The sequence below is a fragment of the Notolabrus celidotus genome, chromosome 6 (assembly GCF_009762535.1).
Source record: "Notolabrus celidotus isolate fNotCel1 chromosome 6, fNotCel1.pri, whole genome shotgun sequence".
NCBI classification, from domain to species: Eukaryota; Metazoa; Chordata; class Actinopteri; order Labriformes; family Labridae; genus Notolabrus; species Notolabrus celidotus.
Window position 1 is genome coordinate 9,516,126 of NC_048277.1, and position 20,219 is coordinate 9,536,344.

General features: G+C 39.3%; 1 protein-coding gene and 1 long non-coding RNA gene across 2 annotated transcripts in view; one reads left to right on the forward strand and one right to left on the reverse strand.

Annotated features, from left to right (window-relative positions):
- Positions 1-12: 12 nt before the first annotated feature.
- On the reverse strand, positions 13-11,839 carry LOC117814097. The gene is made up of 4 exons (XR_004631507.1): positions 11,640-11,839; positions 6,964-7,088; positions 5,995-6,128; positions 13-248 (listed from the first exon to the last, which is right to left on the reverse strand). It is a non-coding gene; the product is annotated as an uncharacterized LOC117814097 (long non-coding RNA).
- A 7,535-nt stretch (positions 11,840-19,374) lies between these two features.
- lrp5 (low density lipoprotein receptor-related protein 5) overlaps positions 19,375-20,219 on the forward strand; it is a 56,573-nt gene continuing 55,728 nt past the window's right edge. Inside the window, exon 1 of the mRNA XM_034686529.1 lies at positions 19,375-19,596. Within this exon, the coding sequence (XP_034542420.1) occupies positions 19,521-19,596 (76 nt within the window). The 5' untranslated portion in view covers positions 19,375-19,520. The remainder of the gene's footprint in view (positions 19,597-20,219) is intronic.

The window sequence follows — 20,219 nt, forward strand, 5'->3', positions numbered from 1 at the left end:
GATTAGTCTGCATTGATTGAACATGATGTTTAATTCATGTCTGTGCTGTAGTAACTGCGTTCTCTCCATGTAAAGAGGAATTGATGAAAGCTACAGAGCGGTGCAGGTTTAGCCGGCGGTTCAGTTCGTCTGCTCGCTACTCGGAGAGTCAGCCGTTCATCACATCGATCCGCTCCTCACATTTCTCACAGCTCTACCTCAGCCCCGGGGAGTCTGCAGGATGCTCAACAAGCTCAACTTGGCCTCTGCTGCACAGATTAGTAAAAGGAGAAATATTTTTATTGGTTGTTTCATGCTAATCAGATGGGAAAATGCACACTCATAAAACACACATGCGTGTTTAACAGCAGGTTTGGCAAAGGAGGGGAGAGTTAAGGTTGTGGAATAAACTTTTACAGGTTTACGTTTGTGATAGTTCCAAAACCTGTTTATAGATTTAAGTCCCACATTCGAAACTGCTAGTGATTCCATGCTACTCCCCTGACCATAGGAGGGCAGTCACAAGTCAAGATCATGGATGGTGGTCATAAAGGTGGTCATTTAGCATTTGTTAACATTAACTATTTAGACTGCTGGTAGTTTTCCCTGCATTCAAATATAGAAGTTTATCTTCTGTCAATCCAAATTTTAACTTGTGACTCTGGATATTGATCTTTCCTCTCTTCTCTTTAAAACAGAGGACACAGCATCAGTACACAGAACAGTTTTCCACTTCCTCTCAGTCCATCTTAAACAGGCTCAGGTCCAGAGAAGTCTGCATTGTTTAGTGGATCAAGTGGATTTATAGTGTCCTCTTTGCATGGTACAGTTTCAACCTGCATTTGTGGATGCAGTGATAATCTGTGTTCACTGACAATGGATTTTGGAATTGATTTTGAGCATATGCAGTGACTTCAACTGCAGAGCCATATCTGTTTCTAATGCAGTGCTGCCTGAGAGCCGGAAGATCACGTCCATCCAATCTTGGTTTTGGTCCTTGTCCCTTTTGTACAGAGATGTCTCCACACTCTCTGAATCTTTTTATGATATTATGTACTGTAGATGATGAAATCCTCAAAATCATGACATTCCTTTTGGAAATCATGGATGCTGCAATCTCAACTCAGAGCACAATTAAAATACATGTTAAAGTATATGTGATCAGACAGAACAAGTAAATAATGTAGTTCATTTATGTGTATAGAAATAATAAACACCACCCCTGCAAAAGTCAGTGCCCCAGTTTGTCTCCATTCTAAAAGTTTTGGCTCCGCCCCTGCATTTTCCTTTTGTAAAGTTGGACATTTTGACATAGGGCTCTATTGGGACTGACTCACTGCAGGAGACACACTCTAGTGGACACTCAAAGAACTGCAGGTTGTTTGCACTTCTGCGTGGCTTCATTCCTTAACACTGGACATTGATGCTTGGTCAAGATAAGCTATAAGCTAAAGGAAATCACTCAGGTTTAAGAGAACTATAATCTATTCAGGGAAACTGGAGAGGGACGTTTCAACATAGCAGAATTATGTAACTTTGACAACAGTTTCATGAGGAAGTGAAGATAATTATACTAAAGTATATAATAACATTTAAAACAAGCTGACCTTTGTTGGTTTGGCTTTTCACACCAAGTCAGGTTTCAGTAAATAGCAATAAATGAGTATAAGTAAAGCAGACCATCAATCATGAACAACAGTGCTGAGATATGGAGGATCTCTTTGAAATGTAAGTATGAGTCTGTGTGAGTTTTTCTCCTTGAATGCATCACTGGGTGGATGGAGGAATACAAAGTAACCTCTACAGGAACACTAACAGCTCAGACATTTTCACATGAGCTGATCTGTTCTGCAGTTCAAACGCAGTGGAGAAACAAAGTTACACATGAACCCTCAGAGATAAAGTTTCCATGTGGACCCCGTGTGTGTCAGGTTTTCTGCTCTTCACCTCTCCTGATGTGTTTTACAGGACGTTCACAAGTGCTTCTCATCTGAGTCATCCTCGGTACTCTGCCAGCAAAGCCACAACAAAGGAAACACAACAACACAGCAGGGATGGTGCAAACACGCTGAGCCACACACAGACTAAACACCACACAGTAAACACACTCCACACTTCACAGACACACAACACAGATATTTACTCTGCATGGATCATTCAGAGAGCACAATGATATCTTCAAATATTTTCATTTCTAACATAGGAATGGATCTACAGTAAGAAAACATGATCAGCATATTAACACAGACAGCCATGAACAGGATGCTCCTCATGACAAGAATCAAACTGTAATTTTATTTAGGAGGGGCTTGCAATAACTTTGCAGGATGTGATATCTTCCCTGCTTCTCTCGTGTTTTCAAATGGTGCTATTTTCACACAGCTTTGATGGAGAATTCGAAGCTTGATCTGTAAATATTGGATAAAGATGCCACCACAGCAAGAAACAACAGAGAAGTTCTCATTTTAACTGCAAACACAGATTTCAAACAAAGCAGCATTTTTAAGTTTTACTCCTAGGGTCATGTGAATTGACATTATCTTTAATATTTATAACTCTAGATAATACAGAAACATTCACTAGAGTGTAAATCATGCAACTATGTCAATCAGTTTTCCTTGTAACCAACACATTTTCACTTTTTTTGCATGTTCATGAGGGTGGAGAGCATGAGTCTGAGTTCTCGACTTTGGAACGACCTCCCTGAGGAGATAAGGCATGCAGAGTCACTTTTACTTCTATTTTATTATTATTTTAAGTTTTTATCTAACTAATTAATTGTTTTACATTTTATTTGATTATTTGATTTGATTATATATTGTTTTAATTTACGTGTATTCTTTTTAACCTCTTGCATTGTATTCTGTTCTGCATTTTTAAAATTCCTCCTCCCTGTCTGTCAAAAGGTTTACTTTGTTATTTGAACCATGCTTTGTTTGTCAAAGCACTGTGTAAACATTTGTTTTTAAAGGTGCTATATAAATAAAGTTATTATTATTATTATTATTATTATTATTATTATTATTATTATTATTATTATAAAGACCAAATTTACATTGCTTTTGCCTTGAACTGACTTAATAGTAAAGCAAGGTCATCTCTTGGTATTTTAGGTGTTTCCAGCAGTTAACAATTAATAACCTCCAGCTGAGACTTCCCCTTCCGTGCAGCAGCTTGAGAAGCGAGTGTTGAGATCAAAAGAGAAGTGAAATTCAGCCCTCCAGATATGTCTGCAAAATAAAGGCTATTATTTCTTGGCTCATTATATCCTTCAGAGGAACGCCCATTCATCTGGTTATGGTGAGTCTCAGTTTCACTGTTAACAGTAAGTTCCACAGAGGCTTCACTCTGGGTCTACTTAAGGGGTATGAAGCTGAAACAGAAACTGATGTTCTTGTGTATACAGGTCTAAATGTTGCTTGAATAACAACATCATGATGCAGATTAGTAAAAAGTAAAAAGCCAAGCTTTGTCAGGTCTGTCCTCAAGAGGAGAAGAAAACTACTTTCAAAAGCTTTGTTTGTTGAATGGAGGTCAGCCATTTCTACCATTTTACCACAAAAGGAATCAGAGCACTTCTTGTTCTTATACTAGACACCAACCAGAGTCTGTTCACAGAGAGGTTTAAGGTTTATGTTATTCCGTTACTGAAGCTCTGCACACTCCAGAATGATGTAAATGAGCTTAACGATGTCTGTCATGTTAACAGTGGAAGTGTAAACGTGTTGATGTTAAACAGGTTTACCGTGTTCTCTGTGTGTGTGCTAACATGTGCTAGATAAACACAAGAACAGCAGAGGATGACTGATAGTTGACAGTTTTGCAGAAACACAGCAAAGACACATTTAACCACATATTAGTCCAAGAAAGGGGTGAATTTAGAATAAATTCATGAGAATCATATCAAACATAACAAAGTAAGGGATCAACACACAAACACAAAGTGTGTATTCACACTCCTATGTAAATAGGGGTAGTATTTTTTGAAAGAGGGTATTTTTTTTTTTTTTTCAGTATCTGCAGTAGCAGAATTAATGTGCCAATGTAAACATACTAAACATGCAAGACCATCAGTGACAGAGCTACAAGTTTGTTAATGTGAATACACCGCTATCATCTGCCAATACAACTCATGCTGGAGCTTCCCAGGGTCATGTGAGTTCATCAGTGCTTTTCACTTTTCATACAGATGACTCATGATGTCAGTTACAGGGAACATAACATAACATTTGTACTATCTAGGTTGTAGTGCCATGTCCCAACCAGGAAGCAGATCAGAGTTTGACCCATTGTTTACAATCCCATTAAAAAGGTAGTCTTGATTGAGATTTTTATGATTTTCCATGTATATTTATTTAAGTGTCTTTAATCTGATTTCATGATTTTAAGTGATAATCTTGCATTTTGGAAAATATATTGTATTTTGAAGTCACAACATAGACCGTGATGGCGGCCTGTGTAGTGAGTGGGAGCACCTGGGCCCAGTTCTCCCCTTCGGTTGAGTGACCTGTCTCCAGGCATGTTATCCAGCTCCTCCTCCTTGGTGATCTCGAGGCGTTTACAGGTTAAATAAGATAAATAGTCAAACTCTCCAGCAATCTCTGGGTCCTCCTCGAGGCTGTTTTCTGGCTTAGAAAAACCCAGTGAGGGGCCCCGGAGTCATTCTTACACCCTGAGGAGGTTTTATTTTGGGGGTTAAGTTTCAGGCTGAAAACAAGTGTCAGTTTCAAAGGGCTGTCATGATTGTATCACAGCATGATAACTGAAACCTTCTAAATTTATACCACGACACCATGTCTGTGGACTTTACAGGATTAATAGCGAAAAAAAAAAATTCTCAACCGCTCAATCACTGGAATATCTTAACGTTGTCTCAGATCCGTCACTTCTTTCCTCTGCTTCTGTCTAATTTCGGGGGTTTGCAGGCTTGGAAAGTTGGGCACCAGTTCTCGTTTTTTTATAAAAACTTGTAGAGAATTTTTGTAAAGGCAACTCGTGTTATTCTCTCTCTGTGGGCTGAGAAAACACCTCCCACCTCGCTGGCAAATGTAATAAATAAAGCTTCAACTCTTACGGTTTGGAAAACAGACTGCTTGTCCTGAAAAGTTGCCATTTGGACAATAGTGCTGAGAAGTACCGACACATGAACTACTCCCACAAAGATTTCCAGCACACCCACACTGACTTTTAAACCACACACACACAAGCACTTTCACAGCAGGAGGCCCCTCAGGTTCAGGGAAAACAACAGTTTTAAGAGGGAAACATGGCAGTCATTACGTGTGAAAACTGTGAGAACAAAATCTTTGAGGCTTCAAAGGCCTGAGTCAGGACGTCTGCAGGTGGCAGGCTCCTGGCATGACAAGTGAAGACGATGCTGAGGTACACACATCTGCAGTTCCTAGAGTATCCACTAGAGTGTGTCTCCTGCAGTGAGTCAGTCTTCATAGAGCCCCATGTTAAAATGTTACAGCAGAAATAAATACTTTTATAGCCTGCAAAAACAGTTTGGGTCTCTATAGCTCATTTCTCTATTCATGACAAAGGTATGGTCTATACAACTCACCTGTTTATATTATGTTAAATATTATATTTAACTTTAGTTGTATGAGGTACTTTTAAATGACACGAATGTCATCCATATTTGATCAGGCCTGCTCAATTGTTCAGGTCTATGATGTACGTGTCAGCTTGACTTTTGTCCAGTACACTGATATATTGTGGATTTTGATATGTTTGCCTTTCTGTCTGAGATGATTTGAAGCACCAAAGTCTGAATATGATGTAGTTCAGTAGAGTTAATGCAGTGTGTTTTGATAAGGTCAACATACGGGGGGGACCATGGGTTGTGTCATCATTCAATAAAAAACATTGAGAGCTGAAAACTTATTCTGCAGACGCACTTCCACTTACCTTTTCTGGTTTTCTGATGTAACTTCTGAAAATTGAAGAAAGCGGGTAAAACAGAGGCGTTCATTTAGGCTCTCTGGGTTCATGGGCTCATAGTTTACTCACCTGCATCCCCAGGTAACTTGAGATGTCTCTTGCTCTCCAGTTAGAACAGAAGTTTCTCCTCTCTCTCCTTGGGTACGTTGAGTCTTGCTCTTCCTCTGAAAACTCTGGTTCATAAAGCCGTCCTCTTGTGTCCACTGTAAACGGCATAAATGCACTTGTTACTTGTCTGTGGTCGTCTGTAGCCTGACCAAGAAAACAGATGAGCTTCAGTGTGACCTGATTTCTGCTCTTCCCTTTTATGGCTGCTTTTCTTAAAGCCCTACAGGACTTTAATTCCTTGTTTGGTAGAAGCAGGTGTGTCTCAGTACCTGCAACTCAGCGGCTGCAAAGTGTAGTCAGTCTCTGCTATACAATGTGAAAATCTGTCTTAACGTTAACCACACTGCATGGGTACAGCTCTGAAGGTGAGTGACTCTCAAAGGTGTGCTCCAGCTGACACACCTCCAGGTACCTGAGTGCGGCTGTATTTATGTCATTACAAGTTTGAGCTGGTCCCTGATATCTTTCTTAGTTTCAGCTATCCCGAGTGCCAGCTGTGAGCTCGTGTCCGCTTCACTGGCATCAAAGAGTCTTCAGAGTTGTGATCTTTATGGAGGCCTCGTCGGGTATGTTTAAGTTTAATTTAACTTTATTCAGCTTCATTAAACTTCCTCTCTGTGTCACTCATCAGACACCTTAAACAGGTTTCTGTCATAAGTATTATTATTAGGTTGCTGTGTGGCCAGGAACAACATTTGATTTGACTTGAAGTGTGAAAGAAAAACAGCCGCGAGCACTTTTCATTGCCAACATCTCATGTACTTTTTTCCATCTTGGCACAAAGCTGTCTAAAGGTGTTCAGACCAAAAGCAAAGGGAACTACCACCTTGTATTGCTTTTGTATATTTAATTGCAAAAGCGTTGGTGTTAATCCATGTGTTTAAAATGTCCTGGAGATATCCCTCAAAGATATGTCAGAGAAGCAAACACCTTCATGGCTGGGCTTCACAGCTGGATTAATGTCTCCTCCTCCTCCATGAACTGTGTCTGAAAGAACTCTCCTGCTGCTCCCAGCTACTTGAGGCTGTCCAGAAATGAGTTTGATGACCTTCTAGCTAAGGGGAAAAAAAATAGAAGGAAAAAGCATGAGATGTGTGCATTTTACAAATATTAAGGACCAGAAAAATATCCTTTTTTGAATATCAGTTTCACTGATGTCCTTCAGCATACACTTCTCCAAAACCTTCTAAGTACTGTAAATGAATTCCTTGTGCACACAGAACTGCATGATGAGGACATCAGGAGTTTGCTGCACACTGTCAGAACAAAATGAAGCACACACACTGATGTCTGCAGCTTGTGTGACCTCGCTGCAGAGAACAGAACTGATCTGAGAGTATCTGACAGACGACACAGTGACCCAGAGCTCACAGAGACTTCCTCTCACTACAAAAACACAGACTTCATCCAAGTCATCATTAGGAGGTTCCCTCCAAAGCAGCACAGATGGTTCAGGCTGATTGATTATTGTTTCTAAATTTAGATTAAAAAAGCATGCAACCCTGCCAGCAGCATTGTTTGTTTCCTCTTTTCTTTTTTGTCATCGCCTTAATGCAACCAAGCTGCTGACTACAACACAAGAAAACAGCAGAATTTAAAGGCTTATTCTGGTGTTTTTAAGCCTTGGTCATATACTTGTCATTGTTTTAGTTCTAAATTACTTACAGATCCCCAAAGTTTTTAAATGCCTGCAGTAGATTTCTCCATTAACAAAAACCTTGATTTACTCAACAGAGCAGGAGTCTCCAGTCTTGCCTCCATCTGTTAGCTGGTTTGTATTATCGTGTGGTTTTGGTGTTTTTAATGGTTGTTGTGAAAAATCCCAATATTTCTGTCATGCACAAAATCACAGGAGCAGAGGCTTAACAGTATTTCAGTCTTGTGCATTAGGTTTTTATTTCATTTGTTAATAACACAGGAAAAAGTGTGGTGAGGCATCGTCTTGCTGAAATATGTAAGGTCTTCCCTGAAAAAGCTGTCTCCCTTTTAGAGCAGAGGACACAGTGTCCATGATTTCCATAAAGAACATCAGATTTTGATTCTTCAGACCACAGGACAGTTTTCCACTTCCCCTCAGTCCATCTTAAACAGGCTCAGCTCTAGAAAAGTCTCTGGTGTTTCTGGATCATGTTTATAATATGTTGGCCTCTTTGCATGGTTCAGTTTGAACATGCATTTGTGGATGCAGTGATGATCTGTGTTCACAGACAATGGTTTTCACATTGATTTGAGCCAATGCAGTGATTTCCACTACAGAGTCATGACTGTTTTTAATGCAGTTATTTCCACTTGAAAATCATGTCTATTTTTTCATGCTGTGCTGTCTGAGGGCCTGAAGATCAGGTCCATCCAGTCTTGGTTTTGGTCCTTGTCCCTTTTGTACAGAGATGTCTCCAGATTCTCTGAATCTTTTAAAGATATTATGTACTGTAGACGATGAAATCCTCAAAATCATGACATTCATTTTGGAAATCATGGATGCTGTGATCTCAACTCAGAGCACAATTTAATATAAATGTTAAAGTATATGTGATCAGACCATGAAATCCACTCATTCGTTGTAATTTTACTCTGAGGAAAATTATTCGGAAACTGTTGAACTATTTGCTCACAGTCTCTAACAGAGTGGTGAACCTCTTCCCATCTTTTCTTCAGAGAGACTCAGCCTCTCTGGAGTGTCCTTTTTATACCCAGTCATGTTACTTACCTGTTGCAGATTAATCTCATTTGAACATAATGGAGCTTTTTGAAGCTAAAAAAGCAAAATATCTCCCTCAGGAGGTGGGGAGACCAAAGACAGAGCTTAAAAAATGAAAGAACATCGGACACAAACACTACATCGGTCATTAGTATCTACTAAATGTATTATGTGAAGTAAAATTTGCATACAATTCTCTTTTTTGGATAATAAAATGTGACATAAAAGTGTCACTACATCTTGTTAAATATAAAAATATACAATTTTTGATTTCATATAGATTGAGGCTCAATTTGTGGATACAGTTGTTTAAAACAAGAGTACATAAATCATGCATTTAACCCTCACCTCACACGGTAAACATGTCTTATAACTGAAATACATAATGTTTTTACTCTCATGGTTGGGATTACTTTGAGTTGATGAAAATTTTACAAAGAAAACAATGTCAAGGAATCCCGTCCAGGTGTCAACAGCAGGAAAGAATGTCCTTGAAAAATAAAGACAGTGCATGAGTTGAACCATGTGTAGTTTATTCTCTGCCTTTGATGTTGATAAAATTGATACTTCACATCCCACCTCGTTTTGATTTTCATTGGTCAGTGAGGGAGAGGTGACTTCAACATCCCTGTCTTGTTTCTGCAAAGTGTTCCCCCTCTCTTCCCCTTCTCTCTGGTGCTGACTGGTCAGACATTAACCACTCATCTAAACTTTTGTGCTTTCTGGATAAAATTAGGGTGATGCTATTGGATACTAACATTTTTGTCACGGTGTCAACAGGAAGAGGGGAAATCATAAACTTGCTATATGAGGACAGAACAATGAGGAGAAGCTATTGCTCTGAGCTGTGCTGGTTTAATCTTAATAATAATCTTCAACACGTTCTTTTAAAAGCTCTTCTAAAGATCGCTGCAGGTGTGAATGAAAGCAGTGTGAATATGTAACTAACACGTAGCTCTGCAGCAAGTCCATATCCTTCCTCACACAGCCTCACCTGTTCCTCGTTACCTACAGAGAGCAAGAGTAAGAGGGAGAGAGGTATTTGTTACACTCAGCGGTTCAATCCCTGAGCCTCGTTCTTTATAGAACGGAGACCAACGCAGAGATGGTTGTGATATTTGTGGAGTGCGGTGAGCGGATCAAAGTGAGGCCGGCGGCTGAGGGCTGCAGGTGACTGAGGAGAGAAAATATGTTTCATTACTGCATTCCAGGACAGGCAGGGAGCTCGGGAACACAGGGAGCAGAGGGGATACAGTGTGTGTGACTAATGATACATGAAAACCTGACATAAGAGAGGCAAAAACGCAACATACCCACAATTATACATCTGAAAGGGCTTTAACAGTATTTTCAGTGCTGACCTCCACTACATTGAGTATTACTGTTGATTTACTCTGATGGTGCCGTTCACATCTATCCAATATCTACATTTACTTACAGCATAAAGATGCTCCTGGTTAGAGACAATCCTAGCCTACAGTGCAGCGTGGAACAGCAGCCTCTGTATCAGTTGTTTGTCAAGATACTGAGATCTAACAATATCCATATGCTTGTGGACCTTCTGAAGCAGTTTGGGGTTCAATGACTTGCCCAAGGACCCTTTAGCATGAAAACAAAACTGTGAGAAAATCGTGCAATGCTAAAAAAATATCTGGAACAACATCTCCCAACTAATGAGGTTAACTATCAACAGGTTAGTAACATGACTGGGTATAAAAAGGACACTTCAGAGAGGTTCACCAATCTGTGAGAATAATGTTCCTCAGAGTAAAATGACAAAGAATGAGTTGATTTCATCGTCTACAGTACATAATATGGTTAAAAGATTCAGTGAATCTGGAGACATCTCTGTACAAAAGGAACAAGGGCCAGAACCGAGACTGGATGGACCTGATTTTCAGCACTGCATTAATAACAGACATGACTCTGTAGAGGAAATCACTGCATGGGCTCTTAATCATTCAAACATGAGCAGATTTTTTCATAAAACGATGCATTTTTTCCATTTCAATAGTTTGTATGCTGTCATTGCATTATGAAATCTAGACTTTAAATGATTTGCAAACTATCAAATTTTGTTTTTAAAAACTTTTTATTCAGCGCCATAACTTTTTTTGGAATTCGGGTTGTACTTTCAAATCCCTCCCAAAGCAATAGGTGACACTCCCTGCAGAACAATAATACCTGGTGTTTGTTGTATGGTCCAGGGTTTGGACAAGCTGCCAATCTCTCTCTTATGCATACGGAGCAGCAGAGGAGGAGAACATGTGCTTTGAGTTTAGCAGCCTTTAGAGTGGAGGCCAGTTGGAGCAGAGAGACAAGTGATCCAGAAAGGAGAGGAGGGGTGCCAGCGCTGGCTCAGCTGAAGGTGTGTGTGAAGACGTTTCATCTCTGCTGTGTGTCTATCTTTTGTTCTCAAGACAAAATGTCCAACTGTTATCTTCCTGCCAGTATCAACCACCGACCAAAGAGTTTATCTGCACATTTCTCAAGATGAAGTGGTGTGTTTTCTTGGAAAATGTTGTGAAATACGTACAGTTATGTACTGCAATGACGAACAGTCATAACGTCAAACAATAAAGATGCCTCTTAGTCTGGAATGAAAGGATAAACATGAAAATCTCATGCTAGATGGTTCAAGAATCTATTTAAAACTGCCTTCTTCATAACACACACACACACACACACACACACACGCACGCACGCACGCACGCACGCACAAACACACACACACACACATACACGCACACGCACACGCACAAACACACACACACACACACACACACACACACACACACACACACACACACACACACACTTATACACTGTATACCAAGAAGAATTTAAATCAAGGATAAATAAAAATATAAATTAATACAAAAAGAAATAAACAAACAAACAAACAAACCTTGGAATTGTTCCAGTAGATTTCTTCATCCTGCAGCCATGGAACAGGCTGTAATGGGTGTAATTGTCCACCAAAAGTTCTTGTTGCTGTCCCTGACAGGGTCAGGTTGTCACCTTTAAATCAATGTGTGATACAAATAAGCCTGGTTTATACTTCTGCATTGAATCAATGTGAAACTCCACGGATCACAAGCCCTGTGATCGCTGGGCAGCTTGGCATTTCCTGCATTACCAACATTTTTTGAATCGGCGTACATTCCACCTCCTCCAACGTCTCCTCCCCTTTCTTCTTTGTATGAACTGTTGAATGATCAACAGCAACATGTATCAGCTCCAGTTTAACATAATACGCTCTGAATGTTCATAGTTCACTGTAAACGAAAAAGCAGAAACAAAGAGGGACTGGAAACAACTAGCACAGAAATCCCACTTCCTACAAGTGTTTAGGTGGAGTGTTGCGGAGCGGCCCAAACACAACGACACGCATGTATGGAGTGCTAATGGCGGCGTCGGCTACTACACGTCAGCACAGAAATCTAAACCAGGGTTAACAGATCTGTGGGTAGACCAGCAGCTCCTGCGTCCTATACCAATTTTCCACACTAAACATGTGACGACAGGGCCATATTTTAAGAACACTGAGTATCTTTATTGTTGGGTATTAAATGGAGCGATGCCTGCAAAGTCTCACATTCAACTCTTGCCCATACATCTTCCTGCACCTGCTGCCATGCTAAACTGCTGAAGCTTGCACACCTGTGGTGTCCTCACAGACTCTGCAGACTGAAGCTACGACTGCTGACCCTGCCTGCATACACTGAGACATAATGACAATCAATACTAATGTATTTCACTCATCTGCACTTACTCACATATGTCATATGTGAGTAAGTGCAGATGAGTACTCATATTATGAGTAATTTATCCTGTTGAAGGTCTGGAGTAGTGAGCATTGGGTGAGAGGTGGGGTTACACCTGGGAAGGTCACCTGTCGATCACAGGGCTGACATGAAGAGACAAATGACCATTCAAAAACATGCTCATACCTACGGGCACTTATTAACCTAACAAGCACATATGTGGAGTGAGGGAGGAGGCGGAGGACCCGTAGAAAACACACATTACCATTAACATGAGGACTCCTCACAGAAAGACCTGGCCTGGATTCGTTATTGAAAACTTGGCCACTGGAAGTTGACGGTGTTGTCTATATGACACTTTCAAGCATTTTTTTCAGTTTCAAACAAAAAATTCTGACATGGATACAAGAAGAATTGTTTAAAAATAAACTTTTCAAACTCTCACTTCCTTTATGTTTGTGTCCAGCAGCAGTTCAGTGAGCTGTAGCGTCACTCTCAGGTGAACGTGGGCGGTGAGGTCCAGGTGTTAGGAGGAATAAAATTAACTTGTGAAATACTGAACTGTTTTTTAATGAGGGACAGAACACAATAGAGAACTGTCTCCTCTGGAAATGAATCCTTTTAATGAAGTGAAACATGTTGGAATGATCACAGTTTTTTATCAACACGATGAGGAAATTATTTTAATGAGCACATCTGCACCGTGATCATACCGGCCATATTTGATCTGTTTCCTTTTGTAAACTCGGAGCAGCTTCAGCCTGACGATGAGTTTTAGGGTTCTGTTCTCTCACAAGTCAAGATACAGAAACAGCAACAGGCCTGGTTCATCTTTCCATTTAACACTTATTATTGCATTTTATATCAAGTAATTATCAATAAAACCAACAGTCTTCTCTGTTTTAAGTGTAGCTCTGCAGACACAACATCCATCTGAACAACTTAAAGGTTTTACAAAAACCTCCTCCATTATCAAACACTTATCCAGCAAAGATGATGTTTGCAAAAAAAACCACAAAGATTACAATAAAGATATTAATGAACATGTAAACCATGCTCACAATTCTTGCAAGTGCCTGAAACAAAACTCATAACTTTCATAACTCCCCATACACATGAACAAGAAGGTTTTTTTTTTTACCTCTACTATTTCAAATGATATCACAGACTTCTGTCCTCCCTGATGTTTCGAAAGCCTCAGACGTTAAAGCTGCTTGATTTGGATGTTTGTTCATAATTCTAGTTTTAACAAGATATCATTTTGCCTTTTTTTTTATCTAGCAAGCAGCTTTTCACAGATTGTTGGTGCTGGTTAAGAAATATTTTTATAAATTAGGACTACCTGTAGAAATGCGTTACAGTAATAACCATGGTTGAGCTCCTGCAGCTGCCGGGAAGAACAATAACGACGTTACTGCACTTTTGAACAACACATCTCACTTTAAAAAACTCCCAGATGGCTCAGTCAAAGTCAAAAGACACCTGCATTTTGCCATGAACTGAATTAAGATTTCACTCTGATGTATTTAAGTGCTCTGCATGTGCAAAAAGTCACCAGACCGCACAAACAATAGGGCAAAGCAAAAGATTTTTGAAGGACGAACAGTCCTAACTGTCATCTTTTCACGACCCTCAGATACGTCCACAGCCATCTTTTCTTTCTTTTTTATTACACGGCTTTCTTACTGATTTTCCGGTTGTGTACGATGCTAGATTCTGATTGGTCAAAACCCCTTGACAACCCCTTGACAATGGTTGCTTAATTTCCCTTATATGAGCAAGACTAGAGGCAAATTGACTAACTTCATGTCAAATCAATCCGCGGAAAAGAGTTTCGGCACAGTTTTGATTCTGCTTGTTGACACCAAAGACCGTAAAGTGAGGGAAAACCGTGAGCTTCTGTTAGCATCAAAACAATGTGGATAAAACTCTAGTTTCGGTAAGCATGCTAATGTGGCTGGCTAGACAACATGGATATTTACATCTTGGATCCTGTCCAGCATTTTTAGCAATGAGCGGAGCAGGTGAGAGCAAACAAACTTAAATCATGTGCGGTGGTGGTCTTGTCCACCCTGTCGGGATTCTATTTCCCATAACTACCTGCTAACCATTCATTATCCCTTACTTAACCTGTCTGGACAGAACACAGCAAGTATCATACACACCTTCATTATTGTTTGATCAGTTGTCTTCTTCTTTGTTGTCTCGTCTTGTGCTGTGGACTGGACCGGGCCTGTTTATAAAGATAATTTCTAGAAGACAGGTTTGATCCATGCCAACAAGACCATGGATTTGAAATATAAGACCCTATTTCAGGTAGTCAAATATGTTATTGAAGAGGAGAATATATGTATATAATCAGCTGTGAGATTTTCAGCAAACTTACCCAAAAGAATGAACGGCCTCAACTTTCGCTGCTTTGTGTGAGATGCCAGTTTCTGCTGAACACACTGAAAACAAGCAGACCTTCCAACATCTACAGGTGGTTCAAATAAAGACCCTGTGCATAATCAAAGCCTTGATGTGTTCCCTGGCGTTATCTATCAGACTGATCCTCGGCTGTCTGGCAGTGTGTGTCCTCTAACATCTGAACTCTCTCACATAAATGTGTCCAGAGGAGAAATACCAGCATCATGTGGAGGGAGGGGGAGGTTTCCACTGAGTCAAGGCTGCAGCTGAAACTGATCATTTATTCTTCATTCCAATGATTTTATGTAAGAAAAAAAAAGCAGATGAAAGAAAATGCAAAATTGATTTCTCATATCACCGACTGAAACCTCTTTTAAAGTTTAATAACTCTACCCCCTTTTTCTGTGGAGACTAAGTTTGTGCTCCAACATTATTGTGTTCTATGCAATCTGGAAATTTATCGATGATTGTAAGATAACCCCAAACCTCTGGAGGCAGTTGTTAATACTTTGGTACTTTTTGATTAGCTTGTATACCTGGATAGTTGGCCAAAGTCCGTGCCTGAAACCCTTTTATTCCACATATAAGTCATTGTTCACTGTCCAACACATGACCTGTTATAATAAATGGAGTCATGTGAGGACATCTCTACGGCGGGACGGACAAACTCACTGATCATCAAACGTAAACACAGACATGGAAGGAATCTATTTGCTTTCAACTTTCCCAATCATGTCCAGACTTCAAGATTTACTGTTATCAATGTATCCAAAGGTTTTATCAAAGAGAGAAAGTAAACACAATCTCAGGACCTTATCTGTGTTCCAAAAACAAGCAGTGAAGACCAAGTCACGATGCTTCACTGTGTCAGGACTGAGAGGGTTTATCACTCTGAACCCAGAAAAAAAACGTTTTCCAAATGGTTTACTGTCATTGTTTTTGTTTTGTTGTTTGTTTCATTGACATGTTATCACTTGTTTTCAATAATAAAGGCATAAACACTATTTTATGAGGAAAAATGATACATTTCAGTAAAGTGCCTTATTTCATCTATGTAAATGTACATTTCCATTATTTATCCATCAATCACTCCAAAGTGTTGCTCCAAAAGCCGAGCAATGTAAAGGGAAATTGACAAGAATGGTTAATACAGCCAGTTAAATCATCGGGAAACCACTGATACCACTTGGTGACAGGCGCATACTGAAGGCTAAATAGAAAGCCCTTAACATTACAGGTGGCCTGTGCCATCCTTTGCTACTCCCAGTTTGAACTGCTCCTATCAGAACAGCGCTTTAGACTGTTGCAAGCCACAAAGATCTCTAAAGAGCAATTAAATGACTAAATTCTTAAATTCTAAAATGTTAACCAAAACTTCACTTTTTAAATTTAGCAAACTGTCACATAACAAACTACAGCACTCCTCATCTTTACAGAGGAATTTCTTCACCTGTGAACAAAACTGTGAGACCTCAATGACCCCATGCTCTGCTGATTTTATTTCTGACGGTTTATGAGGTAACTAACTATTTTTTATCTTGACTTTTTGAAGTGCAATAAAATTTTTTAAATATTGTTCTCTTTGTTTATAAATTATATTGGCCATGACTGTGATGATGGGAAGATCGCCAAGCGCTCTCTGGGTTTCTTGTCTCTGAATGTTGTATTCTTTGCAACTCGGGTCAATGTGTGACTTTTGTGAAGCCAAAGATAATTCTCTACATAGTGGACACATAAAGTTCTATTCTATTCTATTCTATTCTATTCTATTCTATTCCATTCTATTTAAAGAAATGTATTTCATATTTTTTTAATTTAATTTTAAAAGGAAACAGTTTCATAAGACGGTTAAATGTTTGTCTTTAACTTAAAACTGCTCCGTCAAGTCTTAGACTGACTTCACGTTTCTTACCAACAACTTTTTAATTAAAATGTAGCTGTATAACTACATCTATTGATCTATCTACTAATCATTACTATTTTCATTATCATTTTATCATATAAATTATCGTATTTTTTCATTATCATCATCATCACAATTCTCATCACATCATTATTCTCATCAGCTTCTTTAAAATGATCTTAATCATAATTACTGAAATGATCAGAATCATCAACTACATTCTCGTTTTTATTTATCATTATCATCATCATTATAACACTCATCATTTTATCATATCATCAATATTATCATCATCATTGTCACCTTATCATCACCATTCCCATAATCTTTATCATAATTTTCATCATTTACCTTAACATTATCATCATAATCATATCATCATTATCATTGTAATCAACATTATATTCATAATTATATTATTATTATAACATAATTATTATTTTCATTTAGAATATCATTACATTGTTATTATCATTAACATCGTCATTATCAGTGTTGTCATCATTATCATCATTTTTATCATCAGCATTCTTGTGATCGTTATCTCTGCCGTGTTATATCATAATTATCATTATTTACTGTATAATTTACAATATGATCATCTTTGTAATCTTTATTATTCTTATATTATCATCATTTTACTGTCATCATTGTCTCTGCTGTAGTGTTCACCTTTTGATTGTCATTAAAGTTTTTTAATTACTAGAAGTAGTTTTATAATTACTTACTTTGTTACCAAAATTACTGTTTGTTGCATTTTTATTATCATCATCCTAATCATCAGATAGATAGATAGATAGATAGATAGATAGATAGATAGATAGATAGATAGATAGATACATACATAGATACATACATACATACATACATACATACATACATACATACATACATACATACATACATACATACATATAAAATACTTTATTAATCCTGGAAGAAAAAGTATTAACCAAGCGGCAACCTCCGTTCTAAAAATATGAGTCCAATGCGGAAGTGCTAAAAACTGCAGTTCACCGAGGATCAGCTTGAGGCTGGCTCCGGAAACCACATACACACCAATTCAAAAAAGACAATCTTTACAGCAGAAATAAACATGTTTACAGCCTGGTACGAAAGACGAGTGTAGTCTGGATAGCTCATTTCTCGATCGGCACACACTGTACGGGGTGAATTTTGTGTATTGCGGCAATTTCAAAGATATTGAGATTACGAGTCTTCCAATGAGAGGCACAGCTGACTTGATTGACAGGCGGGAACACTAAAGCTGTTGGCTGGGAGGTCCAAAGCCCGCCTCTTTACGCCACAATCACTCGACAGCAGCAATATGGCTCCTGCCGACGATTGGCCTCAAAACAGCACTTCAGAAACAGATGGGTGACGTCACGGATACTACGTCCATATTTTATACAGTCTATGGCATTAACAGTTACTTTAATTAAGAAATGTTACTAGTTATGTGGAATCTTGATTAATATCCTCTATTATAATCATGCATTTTCCTTAATTATAATCATCACACATATACATGTTTCCCCCCCTCCCTTTCTCCTCCCTTATGTTTGAGGAACTGTAAAGTATTGAGCATCTCTGTCATTTAGCGGAGAACTTCGGATGCTCTTGAGTATGCTGTAACTTCTTTCTCATGCTGCATGAATAAACTTTGTGTGTAAACTTTGATACTGAGTTCGAAGCCTCATTTCCGGTCACTGCTCCGCTGGATGATCGCCTCACGCCCGGGTCACCCCACCACAGTTACCAACAGAGACTTAAGCTCAAGCATGTTGTATTATTCTGATTAGACCAAATGCATTAGCATGTTTGCAATGACTTTTATATGACATTTAAATATATATATGTTTTTTAAATATGCATTCATTGCATAGTTTATGTTTTGCAGTTACACCCTCTCTTAGACATGTGTTTTTTTTTGTCTGAGAAATAATAAAAATAATCTTTTTCAGTCATAATTTGTCTGCAAGCTCATTCTTTAAAAAAAAAATCGTATCGTTAACTCAGTATCGGAAATTGCATCGAATCGTGAGTTGAGTGTATCGTTACAGTATGATCTTATATTCATTATATTTTGTATTTCAATATCAAACTTTTGCGTTTTTTCGTGTTTCTTTAATGTCTTTAATATTCGCGTGTTTCTGTAAAACACTGTGAATTGCTCTATGCACGACGCGTCATAAATAAATCTGTCTTGTTGTTGTTTTTATTTATTACAACTATTAGAAAAGTAGTGGAAAGCAGAAACAGTGATGCACCATAGCTGTATTTTCTACATGAAGTTTTATTGATGTTGTTTCTTTTGTCATCACTACTGTCATTATTTAATAGGAATTTATTCTTCACGTCAAGTGATATAAATCAATCCTTCTGCCTCGTGTCGGATGACGTCACCTCACACCGCCTGCCCCCCCTCTTTTTTTCCTCCGTGCGCGAGCTCGACAGTCCAAAGTCTAAAGAAGCACGAGCGCCTTAAGTGAGGGAAAAAAAGTAAGGAGAGTGGAGAGGGACTCACACACATTCACACACACACACACACAGACAGACACAGACACAGGCAGCTAGACGCGTGCAGACACACAGTGAGCAGCAGCAGCAGCAGCAGCAGCAGCGGGCTGAGGCCGGGCTGTGTTCATGAACACTCGGAGACATTTTTCTAAGTTTACAGCAGAAAAGCAGCCAACATGGAGAGGAAACTATGGATTTAAAGCGCGCACGAGCTGAAATGGGCGCAGTGCTGCTTATATGGAGCTGCCTTCTGTCCGCGGCGCACGGTACGTTACCTTTTTGTTACAGCAGGATCCTCTGAAAGCAGCACTGTGGATTTATAATCGATAAAAACAGAGTAATAACCGATAAAAACAGAGTAATCACCGATCTACGCTCCGGCTCAGTCTGAGCTTCACACAGAGCCCAGCGGAGCGCAGCGGGCTGTGATTCCTCCTCTCAAAGTTCAGTTTTTATGTCCCAAGGGTGCAACAACACAATAGCTGTGGTGAAAGTAGGAAACTTTGCATTGTTAGTGTGTGTGGTGATTAGAGGAGTATAACCTCGAGTGGGAATCAAACCACTCTTCGTGTTTTTGAACCCGCCGGTGCAGTTTTTTGTAGTTTGTGTGCGTCGGAGCAGAAGTGAAGTTTGGAGCAGCTCTGGTCTGAGGGGCCTCGGCAGCTCCAGCCATTCCTGCTCGGTGTCGGGTGTCAGGCTGGCTTTCTGCTCTCAGAGGGGGAACAGAAGTCTGATTCTGATGTGTATTCGGGGGATAAAAACACTGCTGGACACTCAGGGCGCAGGTTTATATCTCTTTTTAAAGATTTACTCTGTCCTCCGGGTTGTTTGTGGTCTCAATGTTTAATGTGCGAGTGTGCAATCAGAGGCGGAGCTTCGCCACCTCTCA